General features: G+C 51.2%; 2 protein-coding genes across 3 annotated transcripts in view; both read right to left on the bottom strand.

Moving 5' to 3' along the window:
* Rab11fip5 (RAB11 family interacting protein 5) overlaps nucleotides 1-22,063 on the bottom strand; it is a 42,145-nt gene that overhangs the window by 4,587 nt on the left and 15,495 nt on the right. The window contains exons 2-4 of one of the 2 annotated variants that reach the window (XM_036180891.1): nucleotides 9,174-9,610; nucleotides 8,381-9,062; nucleotides 1,152-3,197 (exon numbers count right to left, since the gene is read on the bottom strand). In XM_036180891.1, the coding sequence (XP_036036784.1) occupies nucleotides 1,152-3,197; nucleotides 8,381-9,062; nucleotides 9,174-9,610 (3,165 nt within the window). The remainder of the gene's footprint in view (nucleotides 1-1,151; nucleotides 3,198-8,380; nucleotides 9,063-9,173; nucleotides 9,611-22,063) is intronic. The other variant, XM_036180892.1, reaches the window with a different exon arrangement.
* On the bottom strand, nucleotides 16,838-17,499 carry LOC118579556 (28S ribosomal protein S25, mitochondrial-like). The gene has a single exon (XM_036180893.1). It carries the CDS (start codon nucleotides 17,491-17,493, stop codon nucleotides 16,978-16,980), a length of 516 nt encoding a protein of 171 aa, XP_036036786.1. The 5' UTR covers nucleotides 17,494-17,499; the 3' UTR covers nucleotides 16,838-16,977.

Below are 22,063 nucleotides of genomic sequence, written 5' to 3'. Positions count from 1 at the left end.
GATGAAGACACTGTCGTCAGGAAATGAGGAAACCAGAGCCACCAGCTCCTTCTCCCCACAGTGGGGCATAGCCCCATCCACCACTAGGGAGTCAAATTCCCTCCCTGACCTGATTTCTCCGGAGTCACCAGCAGGCCCTACCGCTTCCCTCACTGAAACCTCCCTGTTCACCCACCTGGACTGGGAATGCATTGGGTCTGGCACAAAACAGATGCTCAGCAACCTTGAGCAACTGAACATATGAGCCAGCAGGTGCCTGAGCAGGCTGGGGGCCTCACAGAGGCTAGGGCTAGATCTGAGGAGCACCCCCACCTTCACTTCACCTGGCCCAGCCGCCTTCATTCAGGCCCCTACAAAACTGCTGTCCCTCTGAACTCTGCTGCCCTTGCTAAGTCACACTCACTGAGACTGGATCCCAGGGCTCCCGGCCTCTTCTCTCATCGCCACCCTCTGGTGAGCTCTTGGCCTCTCCGTTCTGCCCAAGGCCTAAAGCCATAGAGACCACAGCCACACAGCTGTCCATGCATCTGTCCTAAATGGATAGGGCAGCCCAGAAAGCCAATGACAAGGCAAGCCAGTGAGGCAGCTGCTGCAGCTGGAAAGCCTTTTCTAAGGGTTATGGGTGTGGAAAGCATTTAAGGAAAGTTCCCTTTCCTTTCTTCTGAGCCTGTCTTCAGCTTCCTCTAGGGCCAGCCCCCTGCTTCTTCACCCTGTCTAGACAGGAACCTGCTGTGGGCCCACTGCTACCTGTTATTACACCCAAGGCCTGAAGAAGAATCGCCCCTCTGCGGAACCCCACTCCCCAACCATGGCATCTCTGCACAGCACATGCAGCCTTCACTCCCATCTCCTGCCCTCGGGGCATGTTGACTCCCCTGAACCTCATTCCTCGACCCCTATCCTTGTTGGGTGCTATTTCCCAAACCCCCAGCTTGTGGGGCCACCCTGATGGTGCAAGGTCCTATACATAAAATGAAGAGCTTCAGAGCTGGTCCGACCGAAGCTCCTGGCCTTCACCGTATGCCTCCAAAGAGAGCAGACCCTCACCATGTGCCCTTGGCAAAGATGACGCTGGACTGGGAAACATTTTTACTCCTGTGTCACTATGCCCCGCCCTTTCCTCCTGGGAAAGGTTCTGAGTGGATGCTCACCTGTTACTGGGCTGGGGCTCCTCAGCTGGTCGTGTCTCCAAGGGCAGAAGCACAAGCGGGGAGGCTGGGGTGGCTGCAGCGTGGTCTTCCCCATATGGTGTAGGGGAGCCCCTAGTTGGGGAGAGCTCAAGGGGACCAAGGGGTAAAGCTGACTCCTCAGGAGGTGAGGAAGAAGAGGTCAAGGGCCAGGCTACAGGCAGGGGAGGGCATGGAGGGCCTGGAACCCCATGGCGGTGGCTGGCCCACGGTGGGAGAGGGGGAGGTGGGAAGGCAGGTTCTGGGGGTGTGGGCAACTCTTCTGGACCAGAGTGGACAGAGGATCCCCTTGACCCTGGTGGTGATATGGATGGGAGGCTGGGGGGATCTTGGCTCTCCTGACATAAGAAGGGATTCAAGGCATCCTCCTCCTCCTCCTTCTTCTCCTCCTCCTCCTCCTTCTCCTCCTCCTCCTCCTCCTTCTCCTCCTCCTCCTCCTCCTCCTCCTCTGAGGCCCACAGATCAGCCTGCTGAGGGGTGACTGAGAGAGGTCCAAACCCCTCTTTGACTATCTCCTGGCTCTGGGTTTCAAGGCCCTCACCTGTATCTGAAGTCCCCCAGACCATCTGGCTCAGCAGAGTTGAGCTGGTTGAGCTATGGGATCTGGGGATGGGCCCCTCAAGGTAGCTGGTGGGCCTAGGTGGACAGGCCCCAGACCCAGGAGCATCAGTATCTCCTACAAGTTCAAGTTCTGGCTCACCCATCAGGGTCCCAGAGGGCACGCTGTGCAATTCCTCCAACTTTGGATTTACCCCCTCCTCCTTAGACTCTTGGGGACCAACAACCAATGCACTTGGGGTGGTGTCTTCTTCTATCCCTGGCCCCTTGCTCTTCAGACCCCCTGTAGCATTCTCTTCCTCCTCTTGGTCCTCCTCCTCCACCTGGGAATTTGTAGGTGTGAAGAGGCGTGGTGGCTTGGGAGGTGGTGGGCCAGGCCATGACCCCTCATCCAATCCCTGCTCAGGCTCTGGCTCCAGCTGCAATGCAGGGTGCCCCTCACTCTCCACGGGGTGCACAGGAGCTGGTGATTCAGGCTGTGCTTTGGGAGGAGGCACCTCATGGGATTCTCCCTGCATGATGGATGAAGCAGCCTCTGCTGTAGGAGAAATGGTGATCACGTCCCAAGGCCAGGAATCCTCCACTGTGTTCAGCTCCTGGAAAAGCTGGCTTCCATCTTGGGGAGCCTCCTCATCCTGGCCCCCAGGAAGTCTCTCCCACACACTGAGTACTTCTGGGGAACTGAACAGAGATGCCCCGCTATCTGCTGGGCTATCTGCTGGGCTCTGCATGGTTCCCACTGCTGAGGCAGGAAGCTCCCGGTCTGGGGTTGAGGCTGAAGCTCTCAGATGCAACTGGGCTGCTCTGGAGGATGGGCCAGTCCCTGAAGACCCAGGGGGTCCTTGGTCAGACACACTTGAGCTTGGCTGGCCTGGTCCCGAGTCCACAGGCACCCTGGGCTCCAGCCGTGCGCGGCTTCCACCTCTTTCTCCCCCAGGTTCTCTCTGGGGTTCTGCTGCTCTCACTGCCACGGTCCCAGGGCCTGGGTCTTGCAGCCCATCCTCCTCCAGCCCCACTCCTGCCAGGGCCAGAATCTCACTCCTGGCCTCTGGCTGCAGCCTGCCGGCAGCAAAGATGTTGAAGGTGTCGTCCCACTCAGGCAGGGCTTTCCCAGGGGAGGCCAGGGGGGCCAGGCTGGCCCTCGAGGCACTGGGGAGAGAGGGAGCGGGTGAAGGAGAATTTAGTGCTATGTCGGCTTTGAGCTCCTCGAAGAAGGGGTTGCTCTGCAAGGAGGTGAAGAACGGGTTGGTGACCCCCAAGAATCCAGAGGGGGTGGCTTCAGGGACAATGGTGGCAGCAGCGGCAGTGGCAGCAGCAGGGGAGGTGGCTGCAAAAAGGTTAGTGCTTAGCATGGGAGCAGCAGCGGGAGCAGTAGGGGGGGCCAGAGCCTGGGGGGAGCAGGGGTGAGGAGGAGCAGCTGGGTCAGATTCTACCTGAGGAGACACGTCCAGGCTGTGGAGAAGACAAAACCATGAGCCTCCTGGTTAATGCTAAGACTGGAAATACCCCTGCCAAGTACCATCCCTACCCCCACTTCCGGGCCAGGTACCACACCATCACACGGGCTATTTGCAGCCACATGACCCAGGGACCAAATGAAGGAAGACCCCACTATTATGAGGTACCAAAGGGAAGGCTCCCAGGAGAGTTCATGGACAAAGACAGCCCTGAGAGAACCAAGCAGGGTACCCGGGACTGCAAACTGAAAGAGACATTGTTCCACTGAGCTCTTGCAGGAAAGGGTAAGGATGGGGCTGTCATCAGGTATGACAAGGTGTCCCGAGAGAGCTCACCCCTTTCGTTAATGGGGAGGGAGCAGAAGAACTGGCTAAAGAGCACATGGCATCTGCAGGCCCAGCTACCACCAGCAGACAGCACTTAACCCTCACTTCACCCCTCTGTGGGGCAGCCTCTGGAGACAGGATAAAGGGGTACACACTGAACTAAGAGCCTTCGCTTGCCCAGGACAGGCAGAATCTAGAACACAAGAAGAGAGAAAAGCAAACCAAACCCTCCAGTGTGAGCATCACCCCTGCTATCCAGCAGGGTTCCTCCTCACAGGCAGCTTTTCAGTTCTCCAAGCTCCTGGGACCGTCTTACTTCACCCTCCAACCTAAAGGAGAGCATCCAGGGAACACCCTCCTATCCATCTTTCCCACTCAACCAGCAACTTCACAGAAAGTACTGGGGGTGAGTTGAGGCAGCTCTGTTAGCCAGTCGTGAGAATAGGTGGGTTGTGGCAAGAGAGTAGAGGCTGAGCTCTCTGGAGAACTCAATGTTCCATGCTCTTGCAGAACTCAAGGTCTGGACTAGACAGGTTGTACATAGGGCCTAATAAGCAACAGGAAAGAGTCCAGGTCCATCCACCAAGGCAGAGGAGGCTCCAAACACAAGCATGGAGGAAGAGGTGAGCCTACTCAGGAGGACGCAGTCAGATTCTCCTAGGAACTGAGCTTTCAAAGCTGAACGAGGTGCTGCACGCCCTGGCACTGGGGGTGTGGAAGCAGGGGGATCAGAAGCATGCTGTCATCTTCACCTACAAAGTCAGCCTGGATTACATGACACCTTGTCCTAATAAACCAAAAACATTTTAAAGGAGGCTGGGGCTATGATTCAGGTGGCAGCATGCTTGACCAACATGCATGAAGCCCTGGGTTCTATCCCCAGCACTACATTAACCAGGTGTAGTAGCAGAAGCCCGTAATCCTAGCACTGGGGAGGAGGACCAGAAGACCAAGGTCATCCTCAATACACAGCAAGTTCAAAGGCAATCTGTGATAGATTGAGTCCCTGTCTTTAAAAAGAAAAAAAAAAAATAAATAAAGGCTAGGCGTGGTGGCGCACACCTTTAAACAGCACTTGGGAGGCAGAGGCAGGAGGAGGCAGGAGGATTTTTTCTGAGTTGAGGCCAGCTGGTCTATATAACAAGCTCCAGGGCAGCCAGAGCTACAGGGTGACACCCTGTCTCAAAATAAAACAACAACAAAAAGAAAATTTTAAATATCCAGCTTTCAAAGATTCTTGTGACCTTATTTCTCAACTAGAATAGCTCCAACCAAGCTGGAGGGCAGATTCTCAGTCTGATTCCCACCTCTAGGCAGAGATGGAGAGGGAAGGGAGGCAGAGTTCCCATGTCCCACCTCCAGCTTCTCTAGACAGGCAGAAGACACTGAAAGGGGAGAACTCTGTGCCTGAGGTCCCAACTCCCACAAATGTCTCCTCTCCTTCATTCCTGGCAGGTCCCAGGGCAGAGGCACAGTCTACTCCTGGAAGTTGCAGGAATGAGAGGCAACATACCAACCACCACCTGGGTCACAGCCATGCACATCCATAGCACTCAAGCTGCATCCCAGGAACAGGGCTAGGGCGCTCTGAACTCTGAACAACACAGCCTCTCTCTATGCCTCTCATGATGAGCCCCATCAGCACTGCACAGCAGCAATCTCAGCCCTGCCTGACAAACCCCCACACACATACACACACTCACCCTCAGGCTCACAGCAATCTGCTGCCAGTCAGACTTCAGGGAGAAGGGCACCAGGGAAGCACCACTAGGAGCCCCAGGCTCTGTCAGCAGCCTCCTCCCCACCGTGGTTCCCCAGAGATGCACACAAGCCGGTTGGTATGGAACCAGCAAAGGGCTCTCTCTTGAGGCCAGGGTTCCAGGCAGCAGGCAGGGCCAGCAGGTCTCCCAGGCCCAGCAGGGCTTGCTGACACCCTGCCTATTCTCGCCCCAGAGCCTCTCCATCTTCACTCTCGCTGCTCTACACTAAACACACGATCTTTTGGTTCTAAGCCTTTAACAGCTGAGCCATCCCTACAGCAACCAGGCACATGTTCTGGAGGTCAGCGCTCCTGCCCTACCACTGCACATGGCATAGGGCAGCAGCAGAACATTCCTTTGTGTGGTCTTTCTGTGCAGGTTGTATCCTGAGAACACCCCTGCACCCTGGAGCCTATCCAGAAAGCCTGGCACAGCCTCCCCCTCCCAAGTAGGTTACAACACATGCTGGTTTGTCTCCCTCGGGGCCAACTATTGGAAAGAGAAGTGAGATGACCAAGCAGCCCTGTCCCTTGAACCCACGGAAATAAGCTTCAGGGCCTGTGGGAACCTTAGGACAACTGGTTGACCTGCTACTTGATGTCAATCACCGATTCACTGCAATGCTTCTCCCCACCCCACCCCCTTTAAAGTGTTTTGAGATAGTGTCTCTCTATGGAGCCCAGGTTGGCCTCAAACTCACAGCAATCCTCCTGCCAGGGCCTCCTGAGTGCTAGGATTGCAGGCATGTGCCACCATTCCCAGCTGCCCTTCCTAAATACCACACCCTGGGGCCATCTCTGGAGAAAGCAGATTTCATTGCTAGTTGGGGCTTCTGGGGATGAGATGAGCTCTGTGTTCCATACACTAGTCACAGAGGTGGCAAGTGTCTCTATGAAGCCTGCCCACCAGTCCTCAAAGGTTAAAGCCAGCCTTTGAGACACTACCTGTAGTTAATGTGCCCCCAGCCAACATCCCTCCTGAGCTTTGGAAGCTTCTGACACCTCCTAAGATGTGCCCCAACTCCCAGGAAACATGTCCAGGAGGTGTGCTTATCCTAAACCATCAGGACAAATGAGGAGGCAGACACAGAGGGGCCTTCTAAGCTTAAGCAGAATTCCTAACATCACCCTTCAAACCAGATCACTGCTAACAGAGTAACAATTCTGGGAAAAGAGCCACAGATGGGACAGGAAGTGTGCTGACACCAGCCAGAGGGCACCCCAGATGACCCACTCTTTCTCCAACCACCAGACATCTGTCTGCCATACCTTGGAGGGACGGGCAGACACCGAAGTGCTAAATGCCATTTACTAACACCCCTGGCTCTCTGTTGCACCAGACTTACCCCTAAGTTAAATATATTTCTGCATTCGTATTTGATCCCTTCCTGTGTTCAAAGGTTGCTGTGAGAGACAGGAACAAAAAACAAGACACCCTGGCACAAGAGGACCTACATGTGCACAAGGCACAGGCATGCCACAGACCAATGCTCAGCAGGTCCTGCCAGATGAGCATTGTCCATTCCGACTTCTCTCAGCCTCACATCAGTAGAAATCAAGGGCAACAGCCACATGTCAACAGAGGCGCAGCGTGTCAGAAGCACCACGAGGACCATCTTGCAGCTACTGAATTCTGTAACACTGCCTCAAGCCTCTCCACGGAGCACAAGTGCCACACAGAGTCACTAGAGGGCGCCGCTGCCCTTACTCAAACTTTCAGGATTTGTGACAGTAGCCGCTGGGTACAGGGGTCCTAAGCCCCAAGGCCTGTGGGCTGGTTCTCCAGGTTGCAGGTAGAGATACTCCAGCTGTAACTAGTTACAGCAGTTCTGGTTCTAACCTGCAGGGGATGCCTGGAGCTGTCTTGTGTCTCAGCTTTCTCCCTACAACTCTAATCAAGCATTCTAACTGACAATTCCTCCTCCTGGGCCAGCTTTCCCTCCTGCTACGTGCACCAAGGTTAGAGTGCTGGGCTGGGGCTCCCAGTCCCTGAAGACTGGCTCCTCCTGCCCTACCTGGATGCTTGGCCCAGGGCCTGCTGTGACTCTGCCACCTACATACAGGTAGATGGCCTAAGGCAGGCAGGCAGGGTGCTTAGGGACCTGGCCTGTAACGAGGCCAGGACAGAAACACACACACACACACACACCCCTATCCATCAATGACCTGCGTTTTCTGGAGTCTGAGAGGCTGTCAGGAGTCAGAGAAGCAGGAAAATGGAAGACAGAGGAGATGAGAAGCGAATCTAGAGCCGTAAGGTCCAGCCTTTCCCCTCTGCTGGGAAACAGATGTAGTAGCAGCGTCACACCTGGGCCTGGCCTCCTCCGTGCCCACTGAATGGCAGACTGCTGAGGGAGAAACCACTGGCCTCAAGACACCAGGTGGGACGGCCACCAATGCTGGGCACAGACAGACTTCTGACCTGCCCACGGAGACCCTCCTTAGGGCCCTATCTCGGAATAACACAGGGTGGGGGCCAGAGGCTCTGAGCAGGACCAAGGGACAGAGAGGGCTAGGCACATTCCCAACAGCAGTCACCAGCACTCCCAACAGGGGTCAAGAAACACTAGGCCTTGGTGGTCAGACATATTTCAAGGGAGTGGCTATGGTCTCTTTTCAGGCTAAAAGGGACTAGGGGTGAGGAGGAGGGATGCAGCAACAACTATTGAACTCCCGTCCCTCAAGGGGACAAGACCCCAGAGCCAGGTGGGCAGCCAGGGGAAGTCATCTATCCTCAAACAGGGTAAGGTGTCTGAAGGCACAGATTCCAGTCTCAAGGTAAGGAAGCCAGAGATGGAGGTCAGGAAACCAAGAAGCACATGAATGCCCTCCCTCTTCCTTTGCACTACCAACTCAAGCATCAGGGCCTGGGCCCACCTGGATCCACAGGACCCTCAGGGCACTATGTCCTCACCACTCACCTGTGTCGGTGGGCACAATATGAGCCTCGGCTCAGGAAGACAGAATACCCATTTAACCATGCAAAGCTAGAGCTCAGGAAGCCTGCTCCCCACTCCTCCCAGCCTCAGGCCCCAGGGGCAAACACCCAACCTCCTCTACACAGGGCAAACGTAGCCTTATGAAATATGTACCTGGGCTTCTGAGTTGGTTCCTTGGATTCTCTCAGGCCAAACCAGCTGCTCTTGGCCTTTTCCTCCCCAGTGGATGGTTGGTGCGGGGAGGCTCCCAGAGAAGGACTCCCTTTCTCTCCAACTGAGCCACGGCGCCCCAGCTCATTCCGGCTCAGCCCCTGGTGATGGTGGTGGTGGTGGTGGAAGAGCCCCATCCGGGGCTTCCGTTCCTTCTCTGTCACAGCCTCAGGGGATGCCACCATGGGTGTCGCAACTTGGACTGGTTTTCCCTCTGGAGGCCGGGCCCCCTCTTCCTCTCCAGAGCAACTGGCCCCCAGTTTGGCCTGAGCACTCAGTTCCTCCTGTCCAGGCCCTGCCTCCAAGCTGCTGGTGCCACGGCTGCCTCTGCCCCAAGAGTCATCTGAGGACCGAGGCCCCTCCTCAGAGGGCCGAGGTGGGACACTGTGTAGGGAGGTTGAGGGTGGGAAGGGGCCTGAGATGGAGCTGCGGTGCCGTAAGGGAGGCTGAGGCTCCTCATTGTACACATGGCTCCCGTTGACACAGAGGGAAGAGCGGGAGGCACCATCAAGATGGCCTTGGAGCTCAAGAAGAGCCCGGGGAGGAGCCACACGCAGCTGGCTGGCCTCATCACTGTATGTCCTCTTGTGGGCGAGCAGCTTAGGGGACTGTGCAGAGTCCCTGCCTGGAAAAGAAACAGGCACCGTGTCAGCACTTGGAAAGAAGAGCCCCATTTCTCTGCCAGAGGCCTTCTTCAGCACCTGGGAAGAGCCCCCCCCCCCCACTCCTTGCTCACCCCCTTCAGTGGACAGCCAGCTGCTGTGGCTTGGTGAGCGGGTGAGGAGCTCAGCTCCAGGGCCCTGGTAGGCCAGGCTGCCGCTAGTGGAGGAGAGGGTGCTGTCAGAGCCCAGCGAGGTATTGGACTGTGTGAGCGAGGACTTGCGGAGTTTGTTGCGGAGGAAGAAACCTTTGGCTTTGCCCATCTTGCCCAGGCTGCCCAGCTCAGGATCCTCCAGGGCGCTGCTTGGGAGAATAGCTGAGGCAGATTCTAGTTCATATTTCTTCTTGCCCTTCACCTTGTCCTTGAGCTTGCTGAAGGGGGACCGTGGCTTGTCCTTCATGGACAGGTCGAACATGCTGGCACTCAGATTGTTTCGTGTGAACTGGATGGTCACCTGGATCTCACCGCGCTCCTTTTCCTTCTTGCCTGGCTTGGAGTACAGCTTGTACCACCTAAGAGAAGAAGGAGGGCAGAGCTCTGGTCACAGGCACCTCAGACCCCTTCTTACTTCTGAGACCAGCTACAGACCCATCCCCACCCCCACCAGCTCCTTCCCTGGCACACAAGCTTGTGTTTTAGAACTACCAGTATAACTGAGAAACTCCCAAACTTGTCTGTGATGCAGAAAAGCACATCCTGAGTTAGGAAAGCTCAGGTGCCACTGAGCAGGGCAGCAGTGACCAGGCCTTAGCACCCCTCCACCCACCAGTGCTTTCCTGGAGGCTCACAGACCCCACAGTACCTCATCACCCCTTACCTGTAACTCTGAAGCCCAAAGGGGTGAGGCTGGGCCTGTTGAGAACTGCCCTGTCTCCAGGCCCCTGGTATAGACAACCCTGTCCATGATTCACATTATCTCCTGTGGCCAGTCCCAGCAGAAGGCTTACTCTTACACCAAGAAAAGAAGACACAGAGCCCCAGGACACTGGTGTATGTCTGCACACTCCTCACCCATGCACTGACTCACCCCAAATCCTGCCAAGAATAGTTCTGTGAAGAGGAGCAGCGTGACTGAGACCTGAGACAGGAGAGCTGGGGGAGAGGCGTGCCTTCAGCCACTCTCCTCCACACTCTCACCCTGCCAGGTACCCCCAAGGGGTGTCATCACCCTGTTCTACAGACTGGGAGTGAGGCTTGGACTCAGATCGGCAGACAGAGGGACATCAGAACCAGGCTCTCATCACTCCCAAACCCACGTTCCTCAGCTACATTCTCCCCAGGGAGTCACAGAGACAATCCCTACTTTGGCCATAATGGCTGTGGGATACTGTGGGGTACTGTGGGGTACTGTGGGGTACTGAGCCTCCAGGAAAGCACTGGGTGGGTGGAGGGGTGCTAAGCCCTGGTCACTGCTGCCCTGCTCAGTGACCTAACTCAAGTGAGCTTTCCTAACTCAGGATGTGGTTTTCTCCATCATAGACAAGTTTGGAAGTTTCTCAGTTATACTGGTAGTTCCAAATGGTATGAAAAAAACGGTAGTTCCATAATGGTATGAAGAAGGGTGACCTTAAGCTAATTTTGTTTTTGTTTTAGAGACCCCAGTTTGGCCTTGAACTCACTATCTAACTGAAGTCTACTGTGAACTCTGCCATCCAAGGGCTGGGATAACAGATGTGCACCACCACGCACACTTAACTGTACCTCTCTGAAAACTGAATATACTGTGGCCATGCAAGGAGCAATTGGACTTCTTGCTTTTACCTGTTGGGGTGCAAACTTATATCAACCAAAAACTCTCACAGAAGTGGATAGCACCTCTATTTACAACAGCCCAAACCTGGAAGTTACTAAGATGCCCTTCAGTAGGTGAATGCATAAACACACTGCTGCCGACAGTGGAATGTTAGGCAATGATAAAACAAAACTGAGCTACAGAGCCGTGAAGAGACACGGAAGAGTTATAAATTCATAAGAGAGAGAAGTCAACCTGGTACGGCTTCATAGATTCTACTGCATGACATTCAAGAAAAGACAAAACTACCAAGACAACAAAAAGACCAGGGTGGAGCATGGCGGGCAGTGCACATCTGTAATCCCACCACTTGGGATGCTGAGGCAGGAGGATCACTGAAAGCTTGAGGTCAGTCTAGGCTACACAATGAGATCTCAAAAAATCAAAATAAAACAAAGAAAGAGACCAGTGGCTGGCAGGGGGCTGAGGGAGAAAAACAGGAATGAACAGGAAGAGAATTTTTATGAGTGAATGGGGAGTTTTTATAGGGGTGAGACTATCCAGATGACGCCATCATGGTAAATGGTGCCATTCTGTTTGTCAGAACCCAAAGAATGTGCCATATACAGAATGAGTCCTGACGTATAATCAGCAAGGACACAGAGGTAGGGGGACTGCCACAAGTAAAGGCAGTGCGGGATACACAGAGATTTCTAGGCCAGCTAGGGACTACATAATGAGGCCCTATCTCAAAACCTAAGCAATAAAAAACCTCTAATGCTTTGATATTAGCGCCTCAGCCTTAACAAATGCACTACACTGGCCAGATGTTAGTAACAAAAGAACTTGTGGTTTGGAAGGTAGGCTGGGGGATGGACAAAGTTCAAACTTTTATTCACGTCTCTAAATCTAAAAATAAAACTGCTCCTTATAAAAGCAACTCAATGGGGCTAAGCGATAGTTCGGCTGCTGAAGAGCATACAGTTTCTACAGAGCATCCTTCTATTCAGTGGCTCACAAATGCCTGTTCCTCCAGCTTCCAGGGGTGCCCTCTTCTGGTCCCCACGGGCACTGCACAGACATGCACAGGCACACGGACGTGGGATTTGCGGGTTCCATGGCAGTGGCTGTGATGCCATTTTGCCCAATATTTACTTCAAGCGGAGAGGGTTGCTTTAGTTCACAGTGTCAGAGGCTTCAGTTTGTGGTCCATGCCTCCCTCGATTCTGAGCTGAATGATGAGGCTGCAGGAGCGTGTGGTAGAGGCTGTCTACTGGTAGACATCTCTGGGACGACAGTATTATGGCTAGAAGCACTCACATTAGGGACAGTGTTCCCAGGCTCTGGAACAGAATCCTCACAGAAATGTACAGAGTGTTCTTCACTAATCACCCAGGTCCTTCAGGATCTAATACAGCTGTGGAGCAACCTGTGTAACTTGTTCAAACAGCAGATTGAGATCAAGTTCACGGGCGACACTAACACTGTAAAGTAGAGGTTCTCAGAAACAGGACACTAATTTCCTCTCAAAGCATCCCCTGCTGGGGCTGAAGACGTGATCAGTTGGTATGGTGTCTGCCATACAAGCATGAGGACCTGAGCTTGGGTCTCCAGCACCCACATAAAAAGCTGGATGTGGTGTCATGTGTCTGTAACCCCAGTGATGAGGGAGAGAAGGGTCTCTAGGTCAGCCACTGTGGATAGTCTATGAGCTCTAGGTTCAAAGAAAGACACTATCTCAAAAAAAAAAAAAAAAAAAAAGATGGGGAGCAGTAGAGAAAGACAATGGAAAATTGACCTCTGATGTGTACACACACACACACACACACACACACACACACACACACACACACACCCCTCTGCAGGTTGCTTATTTAGCATTACGAAGAGGAAAAGGTGTCTTTGTGAAGAGGTTGGAGCATGTCCTTTAGCTGGGGCCCAGCTTCTTAAACCGAGTGTTGTAACCCCCACAGTGGGAACTGAACGTGGAGTTGTGAAAAGATTGACAAGAAAAGTCTGTGAATGGGTAAAAACCAAAACTTACTTCAAAATCAAACCTGTGCTGAAGCCAGGGCGTTATTGCCTCCCCTGCTGCAGCCTCAGGTCTGAACACCCAACAGGCATACATGGCGCTGTTCCTGTCATCACACCACACACCAGCCAGTGCTACCCAAGACACCTCAGCGCAGATTCGACACTACTGTAGGTTATGAGTCTCCGTGTTATCACTGTATACACAAGTTTTCTGTTTTTAGAGAATCCTAAGTTTAATCATAAACACAAAGACTTCGAATTTCCCTGCCTTCATTCTTCAACATGGCAGTATTACAGTATTTCTCAGGGATGTATTAGAATGTTTGACTTAAAAATTGCTGTTTGGGGTCTGGGAGGATGGGACAGTTAGTAAGTGCTCTCCACACAAGCACGAGGACTGAGGTGAGCCTCAGCACCCATGTGAAAAGCAGCCGGTTCAGTCCACGTACCAGGGGAGGCAGAGACAGGCAGAGACCTGAGGCTCTCTGGCTGAGCAGCTCAGCCTACCATTAAGTCAGACACTGTCAAAAAGCAAGATGGGGGGTTGGGGATTTAGCTCAGTGATAGAGCACTTGCCTAGCAAGCCCAAGGCCCTGGGTTCAGTCCTCAGCTCTGGCAAAAAAAAAAAAAAAAAGGCAAGGTGGAAGGCTCCTAAGTAATGACATTCAGTGTAGTTCTCTGGACGGACACACAGACAGACAGACAGACAGACACACACACACAATTGCACCCCCAACCACATTCATTGACACACATACATACACACATACAAAAATTAAATACAAAAAAAATACTAAAATTCTTTTAGAATTGACTTGAGTTTCACTTATAAACAAAGATTAAATTTATTAGAAAGAATATACTCACATGCACTCTATGCATTAACAAGTGCTTAAAATTAAAAATCATTAAATAAATTTTGGTAGAATTAGAACACTTTCTAGGAATTTTTGAAATGGCCTTAAAACATACTTTTGCCATTTTGCAGTATGTATTTCTGTGAAGTGGTGATCTCAGCATTGCTTATGAAATCAAAATATCTGTCAGCTCTGAAAACTGTTGAAGATATTCTACATTCTGCAATATCAGATATCTGCCAAGATTTATTATTGGTTTATTAGGTTTTATTCTTTGGAGAAAGTTTCACTATACAGCTTTGACTGGCCTAGAACTCACTCTGTAGACCAGGCTGGGCTGGAACTCATAGTAATCCTCCTGCCTCTGTCTCCTGAGTGTTGGGATGACAGGTGTGCATGCTGTACCCCACTGAGATTTAATTCTTTATGGAAAAATAAACATCTTCATGTCATTAGTTTGCAAATTTGCTTTCATTTTTAATAAATGGAAAATGTGTATGTATATAAAATTGTTTTAAAATACATTTCTTTTTTAAATCAACATTTTAAACGTATTATTCTATATGCATAGGTGTTTTGCCTGCCTGTATGTCTGTGTACTACATGTGTGTGCAGGTGCCTCCAAGACCAGAAGAGGGCATCAGGTCTCCTGGAACTGGAGTTAGGCAGTTGGGAGCTGCCATGTGGGTGCTGGGAACCAAACCTGTGTCCTCTGCAAGAGCAGCCAGTGCTCTTAAACACTGAGCCATCTCTCCAGCCCCTCTCATTTTTTCCTCTTTTAAGACTTAGTCTATGGGGCTGGTGGGAAGTGCTCAGTTCAGCAGCACATACACTAAAACTGCAACTTTACAGAGATTATTGTGACTCATACACAAGGATAACATGCACATTTGTGAAACATCCTATTAAAAAGATAGAAAAAGAAACGTGTAGTCACTACATAGTAACCCATCATGTGGTCGTGCTATGCATTTTAAAAACAATTTTTCTATTATTGGTATTTCAGGTGGTTTCAGGTCTTTAAAAAAAGTTACATTTTAATTTAGTGAGTGTGTGTTGAGGGGGGGATGGAGGGAGAGAGTGAGTGTGTTTACGTGCCACAGTGCAAGTGTGAGGTCAGAGAAGAACTTTGGGAGTCAGTTTTGTCCTATGGTGTGGGGCCTGGGGATTAAACTCGGGTGGTCAGGCCTGGCAGTAACTGCCTTTCCCTGCCGAGCCACCTCATTGGCCCTCTAGTGGGATTTTTCATTTTAAATGCCCAAGGGGCTGAAAGATGGCTCATTGTGTAAGGGTGCTTATTAGACAAGCATGAGGACCTGGGTTTGAGATCCCAGAACTCATTTAAAAGGACAGATATGGACTGGGTGCCAGCACTGTCAGAGGCAGGGACAGGGGGACTCCTTGGGCTTGTTGGCCGTCAGTCTAGCTCCAGGTTCAGTGAGAGACCCTGTCTCAAAGGAATAATGGCAGAGTGATAAACAGAACACCTGATGTCTTCATCTTGTCTCTGCACATGTACAAATATAGCGCGCGCGCGCGCACACACACACACACACACACACACACACACACACACACACACACAGATGGCTTAGTGGTTCAGAGCACTAGATCAAGCCCCAGCACCCAAATGACAGCTCAAAAAACAGCTGTACCTCCAGTCCTAGGAGCCCCAACTTCCCCTTGGCCTCTGCAGGCACTGTGTGCATGGAGAGTACATACACATAAAGATAAAGGAAGGGCTGGGGGCTTGCTCAGTGGTTAGAACACTTGTTGTGCTTGCAGAGGACATGGGTTCGATTCCCAGCACCCACATGGCTGCTCACAATCATCTCTTAACTCACAGTCCCAGGAAATCCAATGCCTTCTTCCTACCTCTGAGGGCACCAAGCACACATGGTGTACATACACACAATGCAGGCAAAACACTTGTATACATAAGATAATAAAATAAATATATCTAAAAACAATTTTTTTTTCAAGACTGAGTTTCTCTGTGTAGCACTGACTGTCCTGGAACGCACTCTGTAGACCAGGCTAGCCTCAAACTCTGTGATCTGCCTGCCTCTGCCTCCCAGAGTGCTGGGATTAAAGGTGTGCACCACTATGCCCAGCCTTTGCACAAATGATTTTTATATAAGGACACACCCCATTTCCAACTTCCTCTGCCTACCAGGAACCCCCAGTTGCCAGTGTTGTGAGGAAGGGTGGAATGGTAGCCATATGCTCCTGAGGCATATCCGTATGTCCACTGTGTGTGGGCAAGGCGCTCTGAGCCTGCTGGCAGCGATACTAACCACCTTGACCTATCTTTCTCACGCCATCGCCCTTGAGTGGCTGGTCTTGATATTCATTGTCCTGTGTGTGGTGTTGACAATGAGGACAGGATCCTGCTCTCATTCCAGAATCGTGAGCCAGCTTCCCCTTTGGAGGCCTTTAGGCTTTTCTTTATGTGCTTCTTGTCTGGAAGTCTCGTAGCAATATCTTTGGGTGTGGTGCTGGCTTTGTCCACTGGGCTGCCTACTTTGGGGCCTTTCAGTTGAAGAAAACTCCCATGTGTTGTTCCCTTCATAGTTTTTCCTGTGTTCTCGCTCCCCCCCTCTCCCTCTCTCTCTTTCCCTCTCCTTCTCTCTCTTTCCCTCTCCCTCTGTCTCTTTCCCTCTCCTTCTCTCTCTTTCCCTCTCCCTCTCTCTCTTTCCCTCTCCTTCTCTCTCTTATTTTCTGAGGCAGATTTTTATTCTGTAGCCTTTGTTGACTGGGAACTCACAACATAGCCCAGGCTGGCCTTGAACTTGCAGTAATCCCCCTGTCTCTGCCTCCTGAGTGCTAAGATGATAGGTGTACACTGTTGAGCTCAGTTTCCTTCTTTCTTTTTAAAGTAATACAATTACTACTACTACTACTACTACTACTACTACTACTACTACTACTATTGGTTCTTTGAGACGGGGTTTCTCTGTGTAGCCCAGGCTGTCCTGGAACTAACTCTGTAGACCAGGCTGGCCTCAAACTCAGAGAACCGCCTGCCTCTGCCTCCCAAGTGCTGGGATTAATGTCATACCACTGCCACGTGATACAAGTTATTTTTGAGAAAAGAGCATTTTTTTTTTTAAACAGGAAGACTAAATCTTTTATTGACATCTGTTCAGCAGCTGACAACTCTGGCCTTCTCCCCATGTCCTTTAAATGGGTGTGCAAACTGGCTTTTCCATTTCAGAGAGTTCCGTCAGTCCATCCCAAATGACCTCGCTCAGACCTAAGTGCTGGCTTTCAGAGCGGCTTTGTACTTCCCTGTCATCTCCTTGGGTAAGGGCACCAGGCCAGGGCAGGGCACCTGACCTTCCACCTCACACATGCACTCCCGCAAGCAGTACTTCGGGGGGCCAAAGTTGGCTGGATGAGAGTGACGCTGCTTCTCCAGTTCCTCCTCCCTGAGGGTCTCCTCTTTCTTGCCCAAAATGTTCTTTATGTGCTCCATGATCTCCTTATTACTCTTGGCCTCCACGTCTACCAGCACTTGCTCCCCAGAATCTAGATAGAACCGCAGGAAGGGCGATGGTGTCATGTTCTTAAACAGCATGATCTGCACCCAAGGGTTCTTATACTGGATCTGAGGGATGTTGAAAAACACAAATTTCCTGGCGCCTTCGCCTAGCTCCCCCTGCGTGTTGTAGTTCACGGTCATGACCTTCACCGACTCCTTGAATACCACATCCCCGAGGCCCAGGTACTGCAGCGTGCGGCAGATAGGGAAGCGGCCCTTCATCGGCATAGTGGCGACGCGCTGAATCTCGAGAAAAGAGCAATTTTTAAGTAGTTCATGCTGGCCTTGAACTCAGACCAATCCTCCTGTCTCAACCTTCCACGCACTCTTCCAAGCATGCACAATCATTCCCTTCTTAGTTAATATTTTTAAATGTTTTGTTTTTTCTAAATTTTTAGCTTATTAAAATTGTTTTTATCTGGGCATGGGGGCATATACCTTTAATCCCAGCACTTAGAAGGCAGAGGCAGGTAGACATGTGAGTTCCAGAACAGCCAAGGCTGTTACACAAAGAAACCCTGTCTCGGAGGCAGGAGGATGACCAGCTCAAGGCCAGCCTGGGTTCCACAGTGAGAGCCTGTCTCAATGTACTATGGGTGGTAAAGTTTCTCATCCAAATATACAGAAATAACTCACCATAAGGCATGGCAGCAGTGAGCTACCCAGGGGGGTGGGGAGTTATTGCCTTTTGAGACAGGGTCTTGTTGTAGAGCCTAGCCTGGTCTCTAAATTAGGATTCTCCAGCCTCAGTCTTCTGAGTACTGAGATTAAGGATGTGCCATGACATCTGGCTTCTCTTGGGTCTTTAAAGACCAAGGCCCTAGTCACTGTCCCCAGATCCAGACAAGAAGAGCTGAGAGACAGAAGAAAAGAGAAGTTATGGACTATGTCTGACTCCAACCCAAGCCAGCCGCTGAAACACTGGGTAGACCACTGCTGTTGTTTGATTGTTTACTCTTTTCTGCAATTTGGGGGCCCACCACCCAGCTCCCGAATAAATCACACACAAGTCTTCTTATTCTTACTTACAAATGCCTGGCCTTAGCTTTGCTTAGTTTCATGCCAGCTTTTCTTAACTTAAATGATCCCATCTACCTTTTGCCTCTGGGCTATTTATTTATCTTAACTATGAATGCCCAGCTTTAACTTGCCTTAGTTTCTAGCCAACTTTCCTCAACTTAAATTATCCCATTTACCTTTTGCCTCTGGGCTTCCCCGTTCTCTTACTTCTGTAAATTTTACTCTTACTCCATGGCTGGCTTTGTAGCTGGTGGTTGGCCCCTGGAGTCCTCCTCTTTGGCTCCTCCATCTTTCCTCCCAAATTTCTCCTTCTGTATATTCTCCCTGCCTGTCAGCCCCACCTATCCTTTCTCCTGCCTTGCTATTGACCATCCAGATCTTTATTAGCCCATCAGGTGTTTTAGGCAGGCACAGTAACACAGCTTCACAGAGTTAAACAAATGCAACATAAACAAAAGTAACACACCTTAAAATATTCTACTACAGGCCACAGACATTCTCTGTGCTTGGCCTGAAGGTCACATGCAGTACAAGAGATTGCAGGGGTGAGAGGCTGCAGGGAACTAACCACCTCATCCTCCATGGCTATTTTTGTACGGCCTGAATCTTTTATAAGGAGCGTCTCCCATGGCTGTAATAGGAAGGAGAAAGATGAGGCTCGAGCCCCTGTCTTCCACTCAGCTTCTGCAGCCACCAAAATGAGTGGCTCTCAGGACTTCCCCAGACAAAGGCAGGGGTCTCAGCAGCCTAGGCTGAGGCTTGACCTTCTCCCCTGTGAGGCCACCACCCCATCTGATACTTCTCCCAGGAAATCCAAGTCTCTCTCTGGAAGGTCAGGAGGGAAGAACAGCTTTGCTCAAGGTGATGGCTAATAATCTAACTGTTGGTCTGAATCATGGAAAGTTACCTAGTAAGCAAGCACCTCTAGGAGGGATTAGCCATTAGATTCACTCATGTTGGATGACACACTGAAGAGGCCTCACTGAGCATTCCATGTGTTGCTCTCTGCTTCCCGACTGCAGATACAATGTGACCGACTGCCTCACATTCCTGCCAGGATGACCTCACTGCCACTATGGACTGGACCTAAAACAGATCCTTTGTCCCTGAAGTTGCTTTTGTGAGGGTACTTTATCACAGGAAAGAGGAAAGAACATGGTTAAGACACTGAGTATTTCTCAGACTCTCTTGTCCAGAAGTCTGGAGCTGATAATGCCTTGGGACACAGAAAAGCATCACTCCTGTTCCTCAACAAGCTCACTCACTTGACACCAGTTCAGGCACCTTGAGCAGCACCCTGCAAACTTGGCCAGAGCTTAACCTTCCTTCAGAGAGGTGACCCTATGCTTGCTGAGATGGCCGAAATTCCTGCTTCCTCATTCCTGACCTAGACAAGTCCTCAAATACACCCCACTCAGACCTGCCAGGCACCAAGCTACTGGGTGCCTAGGGCGAAGGCAGCCACAGACACTGCCTACTGGGCTGACATAGTCGGACACACACCACAGAACCAAGAGCCAAGGGGATATGAGCAACAACTCCCTACAGACTGAGGCTCCCACGGCCCCATCCATGCAAAAGTGGCCACAAACAGCTAGGACTTGCCAGGCATTCTCTCCTAACAAATGGTCACCTCTATCTCCAGGACTAGACAGGGAAGATAGGACCTGACTTTGAAAGTTTCAAGTACTCTCCCTGAGCCTCCTTGGCCCTCCCAGGCCTGCCTAAGTGGGGATGTCACAGCCCTGAGAACTTCAAGGCCCATGCTGATGCCTGGCCCAGTATTCCCATTCAGGGTTGAGATTCGGCCAAAATCCGTCAGGATTTGACCAAAGCCTCAACAAAGCCTGACAGTGGTGCCAGCAACACCAAGACTCCCCCTAGTATAAACTATGAAGTCCAGACTGGAAGCAGACACATGATAGACGGATTGGTGGGGGCTCTGCAGATGACTACACCAGCCCTGGTAGGAACAAGATGGATGGTTCCTGACATGTCTCCATCAGTTTGCCAAGTCAGAGACCAAATTTCCCTCCACGTGTTCGTTCCCAAAGACACTCAGGTGGAACCAAAAGAACCCTTTATTGCCCTGGGCCCAGCCAAGTCAGGCCATGCTTTTCTGTCTGTCTCCAGTTTATTGTTTTTTAGACAAGAGTCCAGTGGTATTACCCAGACTGGCCTCAAATACTCGGTCCTTCTGCCTCTGCCTGCCTAATGCTGGGACACGCTGCTTCTTGTTTGGGGTACTGTTGCTTGGATGCGGGCCCTCATGCATCCTAAGCAAGGGTGTTACCACTGAGCTGTACTAAACCTCGGCCTTTATTTGCTGTGTGTGTGTGTGTGTGTGTGTGTGTGTGTGTGTGTGTGTGTGTGTGTGTATTTTACTTGCACATTATGTCTGTGTACCCCGTGTGTGCCTGATGCCTTTAGAGGCCAGAGGAGTGTGTCAGATTCTGCAACTAGAGTTACAGATAGTTGTGAGCCACCATATAGGTGTTGGGAAGTGAACCCAGATCCTCTGGAAGAGCAGCCAGTGCTCTTAACCACTGAGCCGTTTCTCCAGCTCCCTAATTATTTTTGAAATAAGGTTTCACTAAGTTGAACCAGATGACCTTGAACTTGCCCTATAACCCAGGCTGTCCTTGAACTCTGATCCATCTTTCTCAGTAGGCCTGTGCCATCTGGCCTAGCCAAGACATACTTCTTGTGAGAAGATTGACCCTAGATGTGTCTGTCCATCCCTCTCCAGAAGGAGGCAACCTGCCGAGAGGTAGCACACCTGGAGTAGGGACCAGCCTCATAAAGCACTTCCTATAAACTAAGTGTGCTAAGATGAATGTGGCCTCTTTTCCCCAAAACTGCTTCTGAAATGCCACAAGAACAGTGACCCCACTTGACCTATGACCCCCCCAACACATACATGGTCCTCAAAGCACAGGTTCCTCAGTCCCTGCAGCTTATCATTACCCACATACCTGCACCCCAAAATGCTATGCATAATGCACTTCAAATTAATACAAGTTAGCGGTTCAGGTAGAACAGAGAGGTTAGTACCTTTCACACTACAGGAGAGGCCCTGGCTTTGGTCTAGGTCTTGGGCTCGCTCAGTCAGTAAAGCCCTTGCCATGCAAGTGTAAGGACATGAACTCAAATCCCCACAACCCATATAAAGCTGGGCATGACAGCACACATCCATGAGGAGATGGGAGGCAAATATGTGATATTCTTCAGAAGCTCTTGGGCCATCTAGCCTGACTTATGCAGTGTCTAACAGCAAAGATGGAAGGTAAGGATTGACACCGGAGGATGTCCTCTGACCTCCACACATGTGCCAGGGCATGAACTCTCATGCACACACATTATACACATATGCAAAATTAGAAGACTCTGAATGCCCCAGATATTTTCAAAAGGCTCCCTTTCTCCCAGTTCATAGGGTGATCAGGCTGTTGCTGCCTGGAGCCACAAGTGGTCCAGACCATGACCAGAGTTAACCTCATGGGGAACTTGCTACACACCTGCTGTTCTTTGCCTCTGGGGTCACGAGGAAGAGTCTTGAGAGCTGAGTCCCAAGTCTACATGTGACCACTGGACTTTGTCAAGGAAATGAGCTTGGGGAGGAGGCTCAGCTGACATATAGGATTCTTGGAAAGCTTCCCTAAAGCCTAGGCTTGGCCTCCATGGCTCTGTGTAGAAAGAAAGCTGTTGTACACATGGACCCATGTGGCTACTCCACACATGCACGTAGGTCACATGGCTGCGCAGCGAGCATGCTTTA

The sequence above is a fragment of the Onychomys torridus genome, chromosome 3, assembly GCF_903995425.1.
Source record: "Onychomys torridus chromosome 3, mOncTor1.1, whole genome shotgun sequence".
Lineage (NCBI taxonomy): Eukaryota > Metazoa > Chordata > Mammalia > Rodentia > Cricetidae > Onychomys > Onychomys torridus.
The sequence above is the reverse complement of the archived record's forward strand: the minus strand, read 5'-3'. Positions and strand labels throughout refer to the sequence as shown.

Excerpts from the sequence above, each read along its gene's own strand:
- LOC118579556 (XM_036180893.1), bottom strand. The coding sequence starts at position 17,493 with ATGCCGATGAAGGGCCGCTTCCCTATCTGCCGCACGCTGCAGTACCTG.